Raw genomic sequence first — 17,993 nt, 5'->3', positions numbered from 1 at the left:
TAAAAAAATATATTTTTTATAAAATATTTTATGCATAAATTTCGTTTTGAATAACATTACTCATATACGAATACACTATTGTACACGAAATGTCTACACAAATTTAGTGTGCAAATAAATTTAGGGTTATTGAGCGAGTGTGGAACCTAACTATCACATTGAATTCATGTATTGAATTTGTACACGGATTTCAGTCTAATTCAAAGGAAAATGGTATTGTACACGAAATCTCTACACAAATCAGTTATTTTTTACCATTTGAATTTTTTTTAAAAAAAATTTATATATAAATTTATTAATAAAATCTATTTATTTAATTAAAATTAAATAATAAAAAATAAATTATTTTAGTATAAAATATTTTATATAAAAAATATTTTTTAAATATAAATTATTTTTTACAAATAAATAAAGTTTTTAGCTCAGGGATTTAATTCTATCTTAAGCGCAATGAAGTGCAGCGTTTTTTTTAAAAAAAGAGTAAATTAAATAATTGGTGAAGTAAAAGGAGGCTGACAAAATTAAAACAGGATTAGAAAATGAAATCTAAAAGAGAAATTAATTAATTTAATATTTATAAAATTAAAAAATAAATTAATAAATTTTATTCATACCATAAAAATTAAATAATAAAACTAATAAATTTTTTTAGCCTAAATAATTATTTTTTCAATAAAAAAATCAAACATAAAATTCTCACCATTTTTCTCCAAGTATGAAAAGTCGAAGCAGAAAGCGACAAAAACCAAGCGACGAATTCCAAGTTTTAATCCTTTACGAAGAATAAAAGAAACAGCCAATAACAGCAATCCATCTGGCAAAATCCAACTGGTTCTCCAAACCCAGATTTTTCGTCATCTAAGATCCCTGTCATTTTTCATAGCTGCAGAACAGAAACCAAATAGCAGATTGTTTCTCTGCAAATAAACCAATGATCAACTGTTCTTCTCAATCTTAATTCCTCGCAATAACTCCTTCCCTCTGTGATATTTTCCAATACCCAACAAAGCAAATTCGAATTTGCTATCTCTCTGAAAAATGCCTTCTCCAATCCTCCCAGTAACTATTAAACAATCGCCCAAACACTCCTTTCTCGACCCAACTCCTCCCATCTCATCACCCACCTCCATAAATCCCGCAATGTTACTAAAGCAAGAGATCATTGATGACCCAGAAACCAGGATTTTGATTTCTTCTCCTTTTGATGAAGAAACAGCTATTTCTACTAAGCCTCTTTTGTCCAGGTCTTCTAGTTTTGTAGGTACTACAACCACAGCTTTTACTTCTGCAGATTCTTATCAACAGAGACGCCGAAGGATCGTTAGTGATACTTCCCTCCCTTCCCTTTCTGATACAGGTAGTCCACGCCAATCCGTTAGTCGTGAAATGGGTCATGCCGCTGTCGAGACGTTTCTGCTTACTAGATTGAGTCTGAAGCTCTTGACATATCTAGGGTACATTTTTTTATATTATTGCGTATTTGATACTTGATTCTCTGTTTATAGTTGGTATTTAGATGCTGGTATTGGAATTCAGAGGTACATTCAAGGTTCTCTGCTTGGTTATGTTTTGATTCGTTTTTTATGCCTAGATTCTGCGTAGAGAGGTGTGGCAGTTTGATTTAGTGCATGATTCATCGAGTGATTATTCCGTATACTCTTTTCCAAATTTCCAGTGACTTGAGCCTTCATGTTACATTTTCTTTGTGCGTGTAATTGGATTTGGTTTTTGTTTTGGCTTCAACTATTTGGAAGATATGTTAGGATAAAATGTGGATTTGAAAGACTTTCTGGTGAATTCAGATAAATGGAACTTAGCCGGATGATTGCACTCACCCTTGAAAGCAAATCTCATTATTTGGATGACTAGAATATGATTATCTAATAGGTATACATAAAATGAAATTGTATTTAGAATTTGATCTCAGGGGTTGGTTGTTCGATATAAATATTTGCTCCAGAGTTGATCTCTGTGGTTGGTTTGCTTATACAAATAATTGCTCTGTTCAAAACATTTAGATGGTCATTGTACTGATGCTTTTTGCAAGGGTTTGCATAGAATAAAGATTGCTTATTTAATAGTTCTCTTTCAGTTGGAGTGCAAGATCTTGTTTTATGGAACGAGATGATAACAGTCAGTTGAAAGTTTTTGTTGCCATTTGTTCAGACTTATGAACCTATGATTTTATCAATCATCTCTCAGAATTAGAAATCTTGCTTCAATAATATTGGAGATGAGATGACATTATTTTACTCTCCAACGCTTCATTTGGCTCAAATCCAAATTAAGCCAACCCCTCTTCATTTATCTGTGCTGATCTGACTGGGTAACGAGAACTTTAACATCATTTTGTCTAATGTGAAAGGTAACTGTTTTGGGAAGCTTTACTAGCTTTGACATTCATAGTAGCATATTAGAGATTGTCTTATATGATCAAACTAACATGAGGATCAGTTAATTTATGTGGATATCTAACAACTGAAGTAATTGCATTTGCTTTTATACTCATGTGACACTATGTGCTTTCTTGCTTTGGGAATTTCATATGTATCTGCAAATTGCTTTCATGATTCTATCCCAAATTCCCAATTTCCTGATCATTGATTTTCTTTCAGGGTAGGCTACAAATGGATCATGAGATTTCTTGCCCTTGGTTGTTACTCCTTGATGCTTTTGCCAGGTTTTATCCAAGGTCTGTGGCATTTAGTAACGCTTTTTCTTGCACAAAAATCCAATGCTAAACTTGCACAAAGATCTAAACATTGAATAAGTTTTCAAAATGTAGTAAACCTAATAGATGATAACTAAGTTGACTAAAATTAAGAAATGCAACTGCTAATAAGCATAAATATCATATAAAGACATTGAGTCCATGATTTGTTTTGATTGTTAACAATCAACTCAAGTAACTCTCCCAAAACACAATAGAGGATAAAGATCTAACTTGTTACCACCAAAAAGAGTGTCTACTCTTGCCTTTGAGCTAAACTTCTAGTTTATAGTTGAATTTCAAGTATATGTGTGATTTATGAAAGGAAATTATGAAAGTAATTGTAAATTTTTGGAAAAAGTGTAAAATATCTAGCAAATTAGTGTATGATATTTTACTCCATGAGTATAGCATTCAATCACTCGTTTTTAACAATAAATTTGTAAGTGCAAGTAAGCAACAAAGAAAAAGGAAAAAAAAAACACAACTCTTTCAAGGAATGTATGAAGAAGGCCCCTCTTCATTTGATTTTTCCTTGTTCCTAACTTTAATTAAGCATTAATTTCAAATGGTGAGATTTTCCAAGTATTAGAGTTGAAAACTCGAAATGGGGGCTGAGCCACTAGATGGGTGGCAAAAGACATGAATTCTAATCTTTGGCAGAGAAGAATAAGTGGCTAGAAGGGTAGGAAAAGACATGAATTCCAATCTTTGGCAGAGAAGAATATATATGCCTTTTGTATGGGTAAGGGCCATTAGTTTACTGGTAATATCAAAGTAATGGCCAAAATGGCTGTTACTGCTACAAAAAGAATTTATACATTGGCTGTAACAGTTAATATCTTTCCCACTAAAAAAAAATACACGACATTACAATGTCTTGCATATATGTGAATCTCTAACACTTAGTTTGGTGTCACATTATAGTCCTCATATATGTATGTTTTATCTATAAATGTGCCTTGTGTTATAATATTCAGTGAAGTATAACTAGTCTGCCAGTCTTTTGCAGTTGGATGTTACTATTTTTTCTCTAGACAGGTCCTAAGAAGTATAGTGTATGGTGATCAACCAAGAAATAGGTAGGATTTATAGTTTTTTTTTTTTTTGTTTCTTTTGAATTGCCTCCAATAAGTATGCTTTCCCTGTGTAAAAATCCATGGTTTGTGGCATGACCTTGGTGTACTTTTCCTTGCAGGCTTGATTTGTATTTACCAAAAAATACTGATGGGCCAAAGCCAGTTGTTGCATTTGTAACTGGTGGAGCCTGGATTATTGGGTAAGTATCCTTTTGATCTTTCCAGTCAATGTTTGGATTTGAAAGAGCTAGCTAATTGTTCCTGACGTTGTGCCAGTTTGGAAGTTAATAATCTTAAGCAACAGCGAGTGTTATATAAGTAGTTGCATGACTGTCAGGTAGATTATAAGATGTATTCCGGTCTGAAACTGTAGAAAGATAATATTTGTTGTTGTATTTCATAATAAAGATTACAACCTATTTATATATAAAAGACGGTATCTAAACAGGAAGGAAAATCAAGTCTATGATTATAGAATCTTAAGATTAAGCAACTAACTCATCTATCAATATTTACTTGTTATATTAATATATTTACTTCCTATAATCTATAACACTCCCCCTCAAGTTGGAACATAAATGTTAATCATGTCCAACTTGTTACATATATAATCAACTCGTCCCATACAACTTAGCAGATATCGAATTTGTGAACCCAACTTCTTCCAATAGTTGATGTACCCACAAAACTTCACAAACGGTTTTTGTCATGACTCGACATTCAGGTTCAGCATTAGAACGGGAGACTACATTTTCTCAACTTGGTAAAACGCCTTACACACATCATAAATACGAGAAATATTCCCTTTGCCAGAATATGGAAATTCCAAATACTCCATTAATTCTTTAACAAGTTCAGAATGATTAATAAGACTAATCACTCTATTGTGAATAGAATTTTGAATCCATGAACAGTACTCGTGAATAGTATTCGATGAACAGTACTCGTGAACAGTACCCGATGAATAATTCCCGTGAACGGTGCCCGATGAATAGAGGCCTAAATCTCCAAATATTACCCTTTATGGATAACCCAAATGAACAGAACTCTAAGTCTCTAAATATTACCCTTTACGACTAACCCAAATGAACAGAGCCCTAAGTCTCCAAATGTTACCCTTCATGAGTAACCCAAATGAACAGAGCCCTAAGTCTCCAAATGTTACCCTTTATGAGTAACTCGATGAATAATTTCCGTGAACAGTACCGAAGTACCGATGAACAGAGCCCTAAGTCTCTAAATATTTTCCAAATATTACTCTTTATAAGTAACCCAAATGAACAGAGCCCTAAGTCTCCAAATGTTACTCTTTATGAATAACCCAAATGAACAGAACCATAAGTCTCCAAACGTTACCTTTATGAGTAACCCAAATGAACAGAACCCTAAGTCTCCCTTTATGAGTAACCTAAATGAACGGAACCCTAAGTCTCCAAACATTACCCTTTATGAGTAAGTCTCTAAATGTTACCCTTTTATGGGTAACCCAAATAAACAGAGCCCTAAGTCTCCAAAAGTTACTCTTTATGGGTAACCCAAATAAATAGTATCAAAAAGACGCCTCCACCCAACACCCAAACGGCAAACGAACCACAAATCTGATAAGGGAGCTGCAAGGCGACTTTGGCATTCTCTTTAGGTGAACGGTGAGAGACAAATATTATTCTAGATGGATAACACAAAAGAACAGGAGTCTTGAGTCTCCAAAAATTTAAAACTTGACGGGAGAGAAAAAAAATAAATCTCTACAAACCTGGCTCTGGTACCATGTAGAAAGATAATATTTGTTGTTGTATTTCATAATAAAGATTACAACCTATTTATATATAAAAGACGGTATCTAAACAAGAAGGGAAATCAAGTCTATGATTATAGAATCCTAAGATTAAGCAATTAATCCATCTATCAATATTTACTTGTTATATTAATATATTTACTTTCTATAATCTATAACAGAAACAATATAAAACTAGAAGTAAATGATTCAATGAGTTTTTCTTATTCAACAATTAGCAGCTAATTAGGCATTGCACATTTTTGTTTTTTTCTAATTCCGTAAATTTTATTATCAAGTCATATTTCCTTGCGTCATTTATCCTTGGTCCTTGATGTGCTTTAAGTTGCTCTTTTATGTTGATGCAGTTATAAAGCATGGGGTTCTCTTCTAGGAAAACAGTTATCAGAAAGAGACATCATAGTGGCTTGTATAGATTACAGGTGATTCCATTTTATTTGAGCCAATAAGATTATATTCTGCGCTTGTAACTAAAATTTTTCTACTCTGGAGAAACAGTGTTTGACTGAAAAATGACTTAGTGTTAATGATAGGTCACAATTTAGCTGGTTTTTCCTATTTTTGGTTTTTGTAAGTCGATAATGATGCATTGACCATTGCCTAAAGTTACTTTAGTATCCATTTATTTGTAAATGGTTATCCTTCTAGGTGAATATCACATGATCACCAGTTACCCTGTTCTCCTAAGTAAATCATTTGTGCAGAAATTTCCCTCAGGGAACCATGAGTGACATGGTGAAGGATGCTTCTCAAGGCATCTCGTTTGTCTGCAACAACATTGCTCAATATGGAGGTGATCCTAACAGGTAATTGAACTTTCGTCACTTATTTCCTCTAATATCTGAATTCTTGAGTAACGTTCTAATTTTCTGCTAAAGGATAATTGTGTTATAATGTTTGTATTCTTTTTGGTAGGATTTACTTAATGGGACAATCGGCTGGTGCACATATTGCTGCTTGTGCTCTCGTGGAGCAGGCAATCAAGGAGGCCAGTGAAGGAGAAAGTGTTACTTGGAGGGCTTCCCAGATTATGACTTACTTTGGTCTATCCGGAGGGTTAGCTTTTGTTAAATGCTGAACTGAATTCTATGACTTCTCCTCACTGCTTTTTTTGAGAAACCCTCTTCATTTAAATAGAGTTTTTCCTTTAACATTTGCAAACAGGTACAATTTGTTGAACCTAGTAGATTACTTCCATAGCCGTGGTTTGTACCGTTCCATCTTTCTAGGGTATACATCTTTGTTTTCTTGTTAAACTGTAGTTTTTGTATTCTTTAGTTAACACCGCTTTCTATCTATCATTTTAATATGCTCGTGGCTTCAATTTTTTATGCAGCATAATGGAAGGTGAAGAATCTTTAGAAAGATTTTCTCCTGAAGTAATTGTACAGGACCCCAACTTGAAGAATGCAGTTTCTCTCTTACCCCCTATAGTTCTTTTTCATGGTACTGCAGATTATTCCATTCCATGTGATGCCAGGTTAGTTTTCCCATGAAGGAAATATTTTTCTTTTGCATCTGTTCAGTATTCTTTTCTGAACCTAAATTGTTTATGGCTTGTCGAGGCATGTTGTTTGGGTTAATTTTTCTGATTCATAAGTAATTTTTCTGTATTTGTTTAAGTTCTACAGTAATATTAACATATTATCATGGAGGAAATATACTACAAATCCTCCATGTTGTTCTCATTATATTTAGACATGACTGCATCTGTGTTTACATTTATGGAGAAGTATACACTTTTACTTCGTACGCAGAGCACGGTCGTGAGTGATGCTTGTTACATATATGTTTACATTTACTGCTCTGCAATTTGATTATAATCCTCTTTGGAACTGAAAAGTGAACATTGAATAGCCATCATGCCCATGATTTTGTCTGAGGCAGGTGCACTTTTGATCCTCAGAGCTGCATTGAAGCTGCAGCCCTGGTGACATAGATGGAAGGAACAAACAATCTTCAGTGGAATGCTACTAATAATTAGCAAATTTATTTTTTTGTTAAGTTCCATAAGAAAGCCGAATATGACTTCCGTGCATGTTATAAAAAGCTTTGCAGGCTCATGTTGACGTGCCCTTTTGTGCAGTAAAAATTTTGCTGAAACTCTTCAGAGAGTTGGAGTTAGAGCTGAATCAATTTTATATGAAGGGAAGACTCACACAGATGTTTTCCTTCAGGCAAGGGATTCTTACAATGGTTCTGTTCTAGTTTATTAGTTTGGCCAATACTGCAATTGTTGATTAGGAACTTCTGCCTCTGACTTGTTTGCCAATACATAGGCCCTGTTTGGTATTGTTGATAGAACTGCTGAGAAAAACTTTTGTAAATATAATATTTAGGAAATATTAAAAATTGAATTTTTTTTTACATAACTTATAAAAGTACCAAATAACAAAACATCTTTTTTCAACGGCATCTAAATGATGCTTTTTTTTTGGAAAGCCACTTTCAAACCTCAATGACAAAGAGGCTTATAGATAGATCACTTCCACTCTTAGTTGTCAGATTTCCTTGGAACATATCTAGTATGTTGAAAATGAGGGATTGTTATATTTGTTCTTCCTGCTGATTAATGTGTTTTCTGCCCCAATTAAGTATGCATGGCTTGCATGTACATGTTTAATGTTTGCTGGGGTGTTTAATTTTTTATATTGATATGTGAATTATATGTATATGGCTTTCAGGATCCAATGAGAGGAGGCAATGATCAGATGTTTGAAGACTTGGTTGCAATAGTTCATTCTGGAGATCCAGAAGCCCAGGCCAAGGATGCAGTGGCTCCTCCAAGAAGACGCCTTGTTCCTGAACTCATGCTGCAGGTGGCTCGCAGAGTCAGCCCTTTCTAACTGTTCCCGAACACTCTTTTTCACTTCCTAACTACTAACCATATAAACGCCATAAGCTGCTTCTTAATTCTTTTCACTGATGTACAGTATCACTAAATGGAAGTTGATTACTTCATCTGTTTCGTGGGGCCTTTGCAGTCTTCTCTTTTTTTCTTTTTCTAATATCTTTCCCATAGAGATGGAGAATAAACTTCAAGTGTTTAGAAAGGGAAGACCACAATCAACCCAATTCTGGGAGAAAAGAGAAATTACATATATCATTTGGCTTAGACTAGATTTTCTTTACCTTCTCAAGTAGCATATGGCAGATATAATTATAATTTTAAATTTAAAAATATTTTTTAATAAAATAATGTATTTAGAAAATAAATATATTATTTTATTTCTCTAACTTTCACATATAATCTGACAGGGATATAAGATAAATAAAATCTAAACTAATAATGCAATGTGCGTCCGTCAAAGTCTATAATACTTTTACAAGTTCATATGGCACGGAAAATCAGTAATCCAACACAAAATTTGTCACACCCAATCCCCAACTGTAGAGACTGATATGACCCGGAAAACTGACAGAACTTCCCCTGATATTTATACATATAAAAACATGTAACCTGCTATAATTTCAAATTATAAAACCTATAGGAGAGAAAACTGATAGCTGGACTAGTCAATCCATAATATATTTACAACAACACAATACATTCTTCATTGAACTGTACAATCTATACATGATCTAACAAAATTACAAAAAGAAATAACAAAAGACCTAGGATTGATCCGACCTCCTCTAGACTCTGAGTGGATGATGTGGAAAGAAGGATAAACTAAGAGATGAGGACTGCTGAGTGGATCACCAAAAAGGAACTGAAATATTAAAAGAAATAAGAGTGAGTACAACATACTCAGTGAGCGGATAAATAAATAACACAGGGGAAAAGATAAGTTTAGGTACTTAATAGTACCTAATATTTAGCTAAAATAAGTCAGCTGAATAAATATAATGTAATTCCATCAATATAAAATAAACTGTGAAAAATAGAATCCGCATACACTCATAATATGTTCCCTGCAGATAATGCTGGCATCTCAGGTATAATAAAATAATAACAGCCTGAGAGCAATGCTGGCATCTTAGGCTCTATAATGACAAATTTGGCCCAAGAGCTAATGAAATGCTGGTCATACATATGTGTAGAGCTACCCCCAAAGGGTGACCACCTGACATACGCCCCAAAGGCTGTCTGTATATCAAGCGCTGTCCCAAAGACAGTATAAATATATATCATGCTGAAAATAAATCACCTGTCATCAAGGTGTTATCTGTTCGGTGCATATACAGAGTGTAATAGGCTATTTATTCAGCTGTGCTTTAAATTCATTTTTCATTCATTCAAGAAATATCAAATAACTTTATCCTTTCCCATTTTAAATAAACAAAATAACATATACACATATAAATACATTTAAGAAAAATATCAATGTTATATATTTATCCACTTACTAGAATACTTGGAACAAAAGACCTAGGTCGCAGGAGGACCCCTATTATCTACCCTGGACGCTAGATCCTCTCCTAGAATTAAAAAGAAAAGAAAATAATATATCAAATAATAAAAAAATACTCTAGGACAAAAATATAAAACGTAAAATACGAAATTTTAAATATATTTTTATATATATTTTTAAGAAAATTTCAGCAGTATTTCGGCATAGTTAGTCCTCCCAAAAATACCCAAACTCAACAAAAATACTCAATAAGCTGTAAATATTATTTAAATCAACCTATGATATCCCAAAAATAAATATTAAAACTCATGAATTAAATCTAACTAAACATATACCCTTTTATTCTCAAATCACCAAAATCACTATTAACAGGTAGAGAAAATAAATTATATCGTAAAAATTTGAATAAAAGGGACAAAACTCACCTACCCAATTTTGGAGCCTCAAGAAGAAAATATTGAATTTCTGAACAGGAAGTAAGTTTAATCAGGATCTAGCTGAAGGATCTTAGAAGTTTAATGGGTGGTTGGGTTGAGAAGGAGATTTGGATTAAAGAGAAGGATTTTTTTTAAAAAACAAGCACAGAGGCTCTGTTTTCTGGAGGAAGAAGATGGCATGTGGTTTCGGGAATGTTTCGGGACATTCCCGAAACCAGAGCTTTAATGCTCACTTTCTTTTTTTTCTTTTTTTTTTTAAATAATTTTCTTTTTATATAAAATATATTTATGGGCCTCACTTTTTTTTTCTTTTAAAACGGGCTGGGCCTAACAATTCTCTCCTCCTAAAAGAAATTTCGTCCTCGAAATTTTACATACCTGGTGAAGGGAATAAATGTGGGAATTGAATTCGCATATTCTCTTCTTTTTCCCAGGTAGCTTCTTTAGCAGAATGGTTACTCCATCGAACTTTAACCAGGGGTATTATCTTGCTCCTTAGAACCTTCTCTTCTCTGGCAATGATCTCTACTGGCTCTTCTTATATGTTAAATCTTCCCTCAACTCGATAGGCAGTTTATGGAGGATGTGGGAAGGGTCATTTCTGTATCTCCTTAACATAGATACATGGAAGACATCATGAATCCGAGATAGCTCTGGAGGTAGTGCTAAACGATAAGCAACTGGTTCAATTCTCTCTAAAATCTCATAAGGGCCTATGAATCGTGGACTCAATTTCCCACGTTTGCCAAAACGTACAACCCCTTTCCAAGGAGAGATCTTTAGGAATACCTTGTCGCAGATAATGCTGGCATCTCAGGTATAATAAAATAATAACAGCCTGAGAGCAATGCTGGCATCTTAGGCTCTATAATGACAAATTTGGCCCAAGAGCTAATGAAATGCTGGTCATACATATGTGTAGAGCTACCCCCAAAGGGTGACCACCTGACATACGCCCCAAAGGCTGTCTGTATATCAAGCGCTGTCCCAAAGACAGTATAAATATATATCATGCTGAAAATAAATCACCTGTCATCAAGGTGTTATCTGTTCGGTGCATATACAGAGTGTAATAGGCTATTTATTCAGCTGTGCTTTAAATTCATTTTTCATTCATTCAAGAAATATCAAATAACTTTATCCTTTCCCATTTTAAATAAACAAAATAACATATACACATATAAATACATTTAAGAAAAATATCAATGTTATATATTTATCCACTTACTAGAATACTTGGAACAAAAGACCTAGGTCGCAGGAGGACCCCTATTATCTACCCTGGACGCTAGATCCTCTCCTAGAATTAAAAAGAAAAGAAAATAATATATCAAATAATAAAAAAATACTCTAGGACAAAAATATAAAACGTAAAATACGAAATTTTAAATATATTTTTATATATATTTTTAAGAAAATTTCAGCAGTATTTCGGCATAGTTAGTCCTCCCAAAAATACCCAAACTCAACAAAAATACTCAATAAGCTGTAAATATTATTTAAATCAACCTATGATATCCCAAAAATAAATATTAAAACTCATGAATTAAATCTAACTAAACATATACCCTTTTATTCTCAAATCACCAAAATCACTATTAACAGGTAGAGAAAATAAATTATATCGTAAAAATTTGAATAAAAGGGACAAAACTCACCTACCCAATTTTGGAGCCTCAAGAAGAAAATATTGAATTTCTGAACAGGAAGTAAGTTTAATCAGGATCTAGCTGAAGGATCTTAGAAGTTTAATGGGTGGTTGGGTTGAGAAGGAGATTTGGATTAAAGAGAAGGATTTTTTTTAAAAAACAAGCACAGAGGCTCTGTTTTCTGGAGGAAGAAGATGGCATGTGGTTTCGGGAATGTTTCGGGACATTCCCGAAACCAGAGCTTTAATGCTCACTTTCTTTTTTTTCTTTTTTTTTTTAAATAATTTTCTTTTTATATAAAATATATTTATGGGCCTCACTTTTTTTTTCTTTTAAAACGGGCTGGGCCTAACAATTCTCTCCTCCTAAAAGAAATTTCGTCCTCGAAATTTTACATACCTGGTGAAGGGAATAAATGTGGGAATTGAATTCGCATATTCTCTTCTTTTTCCCAGGTAGCTTCTTTAGCAGAATGGTTACTCCATCGAACTTTAACCAGGGGTATTATCTTGCTCCTTAGAACCTTCTCTTCTCTGGCAATGATCTCTACTGGCTCTTCTTATATGTTAAATCTTCCCTCAACTCGATAGGCAGTTTATGGAGGATGTGGGAAGGGTCATTTCTGTATCTCCTTAACATAGATACATGGAAGACATCATGAATCCGAGATAGCTCTGGAGGTAGTGCTAAACGATAAGCAACTGGTTCAATTCTCTCTAAAATCTCATAAGGGCCTATGAATCGTGGACTCAATTTCCCACGTTTGCCAAAACGTACAACCCCTTTCCAAGGAGAGATCTTTAGGAATACCTTGTCGCCAACATTATATTCAATATCCCTTCTCTTTAGATCTGCATAACTCTTTTGTCTGTCTTGTGCTGCTCTTAATCTACTTCTGATCATCTGAATTTTATCTGTAGCGTGTTGTACTAGTTCTGGACCTTCTAATTGTCTTTCCCCTACCTCATTCCAACACAATGGTGTTCTGCATCTCCTCCCATATAAAGCTTCATAAGGAGCCATGCCGATACTCGAATGATAACTATTATTATAAGAAAACTCCATTAAATGCACATACCTATCCCAACTTCCTTTAAACTCCATCACACAAGCTCTCAGCATATCCTCCAAGGTCTGGATAGTTCTTTCTGATTGACCATCAGTCTGAGGGTGAAAGGAAGTGCTAAACTTCAACTTCGTGCCTAAAGCATTTTGCAAACTAGGCCAAAAACGAGAATTGAATCTTGGATCTCTATCTGAAACAATAGAAACTGGAGCACCATGAAGTCTTACAATCTCATTGACATAGATCTCTGCTAACTTGTCTAAAGAATAATCCATCCTGACAGGCAAAAAGTGTGCTGACTTGGTTAATCTATCAACTATCACCCATACTGCATTATGTCCATGCGAAGTACGAGGTAACCCAGAAACAAAATCCATAGTAACGTGTTTCCACTTCCATTCCGGAATAGAGAGCAGTTGCAGCTTTCCTGTTGGATGTTGATGTTCTGCTTTAATCTGTTGGAAAACTAAGCATATGGATACAAAGTCAGCTATTTCTTTCTTCATACCTGGCCACCAATAGTTTTCTCTAAGATCTCTGTATATTTTTGTACTTCCTGGATGCATAGAGTAAGCAGAACAATGGGCTTCCTCCATAATCTCTCTCTTCAAGCTTTCTACTCTGGGTACACATAGTCTATCACCAAACATTAAAGTCCCATCCTCCCTTAGGGAAAAGTCGGTACGGGTGCCATCTCTTACTTCATTTCTGATCTTACTCAACTGCTCATCTTGATTTTGGGCTTCTCTGACTCTTTCTATCAACACTGGTCGAACTTTGAGAGTTGCTAACAATGCTCCTGCATCATCCACTGCTAGTTCTACTCTTAAGGATCTGATCTCTAGTAACAAAGGAAGCCGAACTGTTTTGAGATAGGCCAAATTACTAAAGGACTTGTGACTAAGGGCATCAGCTACCACATTAGCTTTACCTGGATGATATTCAATGGTACAGTCGTAGTCCTTAAGTAACTCAATCCACCGTCTCTGCCTTAAATTCAACTTCTTCTGTGTGAGAAGATACTTCAAACTCTTATGATCTGTAAAAATCTGGCACGTCACGCCATAAAGATAATGCCTCCATGTCTTTAATGCAAACACAACTGCAGCTAATTCCAGATCATGGGTGGGATAATTTAATTCATGTGGTCTAAGCTGTCTAGAAGCATAAGCTATCACCTTCCCATGTTGCATGAGTACACAGCCTAAACCCTTGTGAGAAGCATCACTATACACCACAAATCCATCTGTACCTGAGGGTAAGGTAAGAACTGGGACTGATGTGAGACACATTTTAAGCTTCTCAAAACTCTCTTGACATTCATCTGTCCATTCAAACTTTGCATTCTTTCGAAGGAGTTTAGTCAATGGTGCTGCAATGATGGAGAAATCCTGAACAAAGCGACGATAATACCCTGCTAAGCCCAGAAAACTTCTAACCTCTGTAACATTCGTTGGAGGATCCCAATTGACTACTGCTTCAATCTTCTTAGGATCAACCAAAACTCCATCTGCTGAGATAACATGCCCCAAGAAAACCACCCGATCAAGCCAGAACTCACATTTGCTCAATTTAGCATATAGTTGTTTATCTCTCAAAATTGGCAGTACTATCCGTAAATGCATCTCATGCTCTTCCTTGCTACGGGAATATACTAAGATGTCATCAATAAACACAATAACAAAGCTATCCAAGTAGGGCTTGAACACCCTATTCATGAGATCCATAAAAGCAGCGGGTGCATTAGTTAACCCGAAAGGCATAACGAGAAACTCATAATGCCCGTAACGAGTTCTGAAGGCTGTCTTAGGTATTTTAGATTCCTTGATCTTCAATTGATGATACCCAGACCGCAAATCAATCTTAGAGAATACCTTAGCACCTTGAAGCTGATCAAAAAGATCATCAATGCGGGGTAAAGGATACTTATTTCGCACTGTGACTCGATTTAATTGTCTGTAGTCAATACATAACCTTAAGGAACCATCCTTCTTCTTCACAAATAGCACATGGGCTCCCCAAGGTGAAACACTGGGTCTTATGAAACCTTTATCAAGTAGCTCCTGCAATTGTGCTTTTAACTCCTTCAATTCTGCTGGGGCCATTCTGTATGGTGCCATAGAAATAGGAGCTGTACGTGGATTCAAATCAATAGAGAATTCAATCTCTCTATCTGGAGGCAACCCAGGAAGCTCTTCAGGAAATACATCAGGAAACTCGCTTACTACTGGTATATCTTCCAATTTAGGTCCTTCCCGACTATTGTCCATCACATAGGCTAAGTATGCTTGACAACCCTTCCGAAGCATCTTCCTAGTAGTCATGGCGGAAATCACATAAGAAGGAAGTAAACGCCTCTCCCCAAAGAAAGTGAACTTAGACCCTTCTGGACTATTAAATACCACTGATTTCTCAAAGCAATCTATTGTGGCATGATGACGAGATAACCAGTCCATACCTAAGATGACATCCAGATCTTGTAGACACAAAGGAACTAGATCCACTAACAACTCATGGTTGCCCAACTTAACAACACAATCCCTATACACATGTTCACATACTACAGAATCCCCAATTGGAGTACTCACAGCTAATCCACAGTCTAAAGGTTTTAATTCTCTATCAGTATGCTTAGAGAAGGATTGAGATACGAAAGAGTGAGTGGAACCAGGATCATCTTTACCAAAAATAGTTAACATACCAGTCACCACCTCTGGAGATGCTCGTGCCTCTTGCTGTGTCATAGCAAAGACTCGGGCTTGAGTGCGAGGTCTACCAGGTTGCATCGTTGGTCTAGACTGAGAAGATGAAGTAGCTCCACTGGCTCTACTTGTGCCAGGCCCAACTTGTGCCGTAGGTACACCCTGTGATGGTGTCACACCATACCTTAGATTCTGAGGCGCCACTGATCCTTGCTGAGAACCACTGTCTCTGGCTATCAGCAATGGACAATCTCTCTTAAAATGTCCCGAAGAACCACATTCAAAACAACCCCTATCGAATTTTCTGCACTCCCCTGCATGATGTTTACCACAGGTGACACATTGAGGAAAAAGTCTCTTCCTTTGTTCAAACCTAGAATCATATCCTTGTCCTTGTCCACGTTTTTGTGCCCCAAAGGAACTACCAACTGGCTGTGCTACTAAACTCTGACTAGATTGTGGTCGAGCAACCTGCTGCTCTGTGTTAACAAAGGAACCTCTACCGCTACCACTGTATCCAGCTTGGGACTGAAATGAACTGCTCCCTCTCTTCGCTGGTCTTTCTCTGAACCCTTGTGAGCCCTTCAAATGCTTTCTACTCATCTTCTGTTCATACTCTTTCTCTTCTTGCTTAACTTTTTCAACATTCAAATCTACTTCCACCAACTCTCTGAAATTATTACCTCTGAACCAGGTCATAGATGATCTGATATTAACATGTAGACCCTGTCTGAATCGGTCACATTTTGCTTCCTCAGAAGGCAATATATCCGAAACAAAGCAATAAAGATCTTCAAACTTGTCAACATACTCTCTTATTGAGAGGCTTCCCTGAAACAACCTGAAAAAGGCATCCTGTTTTCCTTTCCTGTAACTTTCTGACAAATATTCCTGGCGAAATTCATGAATAAATTGATCCCAAGTCAGTCTGACTCCATGTCTGCGACGAATACCATCAAACCAAGCATCAGCCTTACCCTGAAGCAAACCATGTACATTATCTACCTTCTCTGGATCAGTCAACTTTATTAATTCAAACACTTTTAGCACTTTCTTTAACCATTTATCTGCAATGTCAGCATCAGAGGAACCCTCAAAATCATAAGCTCCCAAACGTCTAGCACGATCCACTATCTCCCACAGATCTCTAGGTTTGGCTGTAACAGCTGCTGTAACTACTTGTGCCACAAAAGCACCCAAGTCTGCATTTATCTGGAAAGGGTGGGCTGGTGCTACAGGTGGAACAAAAGGTGGAACTGCAGGTGCAACAGGAGGTGCAACTGCAGGTGTCGAGGAAGGCGATGGTGTAGTCGGATATGCCCCTGATTCAACACCATGAGAAACAGATTCTCCATGTCCTTCTCGGCTCTCCGATATCTCATGATCTGCCACCCCTTCAAGAGGCGGAGGTGCAACTGTAGGATCCCTAGGAGGTCGACCAATATCAGCTAATCTAGCTGTACGAACACCACGGCCCCGACTTCTATTACCTACTCTGGGCGGCATTGTCCTACAAACGAAAATATAACAAGAATTATCAGAATATCATTAAACATACTGACTCGAGGAAAGTCTACAGAATCTATAAACCTACGCTCTGATACCAAAAATTGTCACACCCAATCCCCAACTGTAGAGACTGATATGACCCGAAAAACTGACAGAACTTCTCCTGATATTTATACATATAAAAACATGTAACCTACTATAATTTCAAATTATAAAACCTATAGGAGAGAAAACTGATAGCTGGACTAGTCAATCCATAATATATTTACAACAACACAATACATTTTTCATTGAGCTGTACAATCTATACATGATCTAACAAAATTACAAAAAGAAATAACAAAAGACCTAGGATTGATCCGACCTCCTCTAGACTCTGAGTGGATGATGTGGAAAGAAGGATAAACTAAGAGATGAGGACTGTTGAGTGGATCACCAAAAAGGAACTGAAATATTAAAAGAAATAAGAGTGAGTACAACATACTCAGTGAGCGGATAAATAAATAACACAGGGGAAAAGATAAGTTTAGGTACTTAATAGTACCTAATATTTAGCTAAAATAAGTCAGCTGAATAAATATAATGTAATTCCATCAATATAAAATAAACTGTGAAAAATAGAATCCGCATACACTCATAATATGTTCCCTGCAGATAATGCTGGCATCTCAGGTATAATAAAATAATAACA

General features: G+C 35.7%; 1 protein-coding gene and 1 long non-coding RNA gene across 7 annotated transcripts; one reads left to right on the top strand and one right to left on the bottom strand.

Annotated features, from left to right (window-relative positions):
* Positions 1-842: 842 nt before the first annotated feature.
* LOC110617201 (probable isoprenylcysteine alpha-carbonyl methylesterase ICMEL1) lies at positions 843-8,545 on the top strand. Of its 5 annotated transcripts, none has more exons than XM_043957394.1 (12): positions 846-1,261; positions 1,358-1,454; positions 2,616-2,692; positions 3,723-3,792; positions 3,909-3,989; positions 5,932-6,006; positions 6,289-6,390; positions 6,500-6,640; positions 6,722-6,814; positions 6,921-7,064; positions 7,671-7,761; positions 8,269-8,545. In XM_043957394.1, the coding sequence occupies exons 1-12, from the start codon at positions 1,039-1,041 to the stop codon at positions 8,428-8,430; spliced, it is 1,356 nt and encodes a 451-aa protein (XP_043813329.1). In that variant the 5' UTR covers positions 846-1,038; the 3' UTR covers positions 8,431-8,545. The 5 variants fall into 5 exon arrangements, with proteins under 5 accessions (XP_043813327.1, XP_043813329.1, XP_043813328.1 ...); XM_043957395.1 differs by having other exon boundaries at positions 852-1,261; positions 6,749-6,814; XM_043957396.1 differs by having other exon boundaries at positions 1,118-1,257.
* Positions 8,546-9,092: 547 nt separating this feature from the next.
* Positions 9,093-11,147, bottom strand: LOC122723808. 2 transcript variants are annotated; one of them, XR_006350986.1, is made up of 3 exons: positions 10,365-11,147; positions 9,935-10,006; positions 9,093-9,297 (listed from the first exon to the last, which is right to left on the bottom strand). It is a non-coding gene; the product is annotated as an uncharacterized LOC122723808 (long non-coding RNA). The 2 variants fall into 2 exon arrangements; XR_006350985.1 differs by having other exon boundaries at positions 10,755-11,144.
* Positions 11,148-17,993: the final 6,846 nt, after the last annotated feature.

This window comes from Manihot esculenta, chromosome 6 (genome assembly GCF_001659605.2).
Source record: "Manihot esculenta cultivar AM560-2 chromosome 6, M.esculenta_v8, whole genome shotgun sequence".
Lineage (NCBI taxonomy): Eukaryota > Viridiplantae > Streptophyta > Magnoliopsida > Malpighiales > Euphorbiaceae > Manihot > Manihot esculenta.
This window is presented reverse-complemented; position numbering and strand designations above follow the sequence as displayed.

Bases quoted from the DNA above. Each gene is read 5' to 3' on its own strand.
- LOC110617201 (XM_043957392.1), top strand. From the start codon at position 1,039: ATGCCTTCTCCAATCCTCCCAGTAACTATTAAACAATCGCCCAAACAC. The intron at 6,391-6,499 runs GTAATTGAACTT...TCTTTTTGGTAG, and splicing joins TATGGAGGTGATCCTAACAG to GATTTACTTAATGGGACAAT. The intron at 7,065-7,670 runs GTTAGTTTTCCC...CCTTTTGTGCAG, and splicing joins TCCATTCCATGTGATGCCAG to TAAAAATTTTGCTGAAACTC.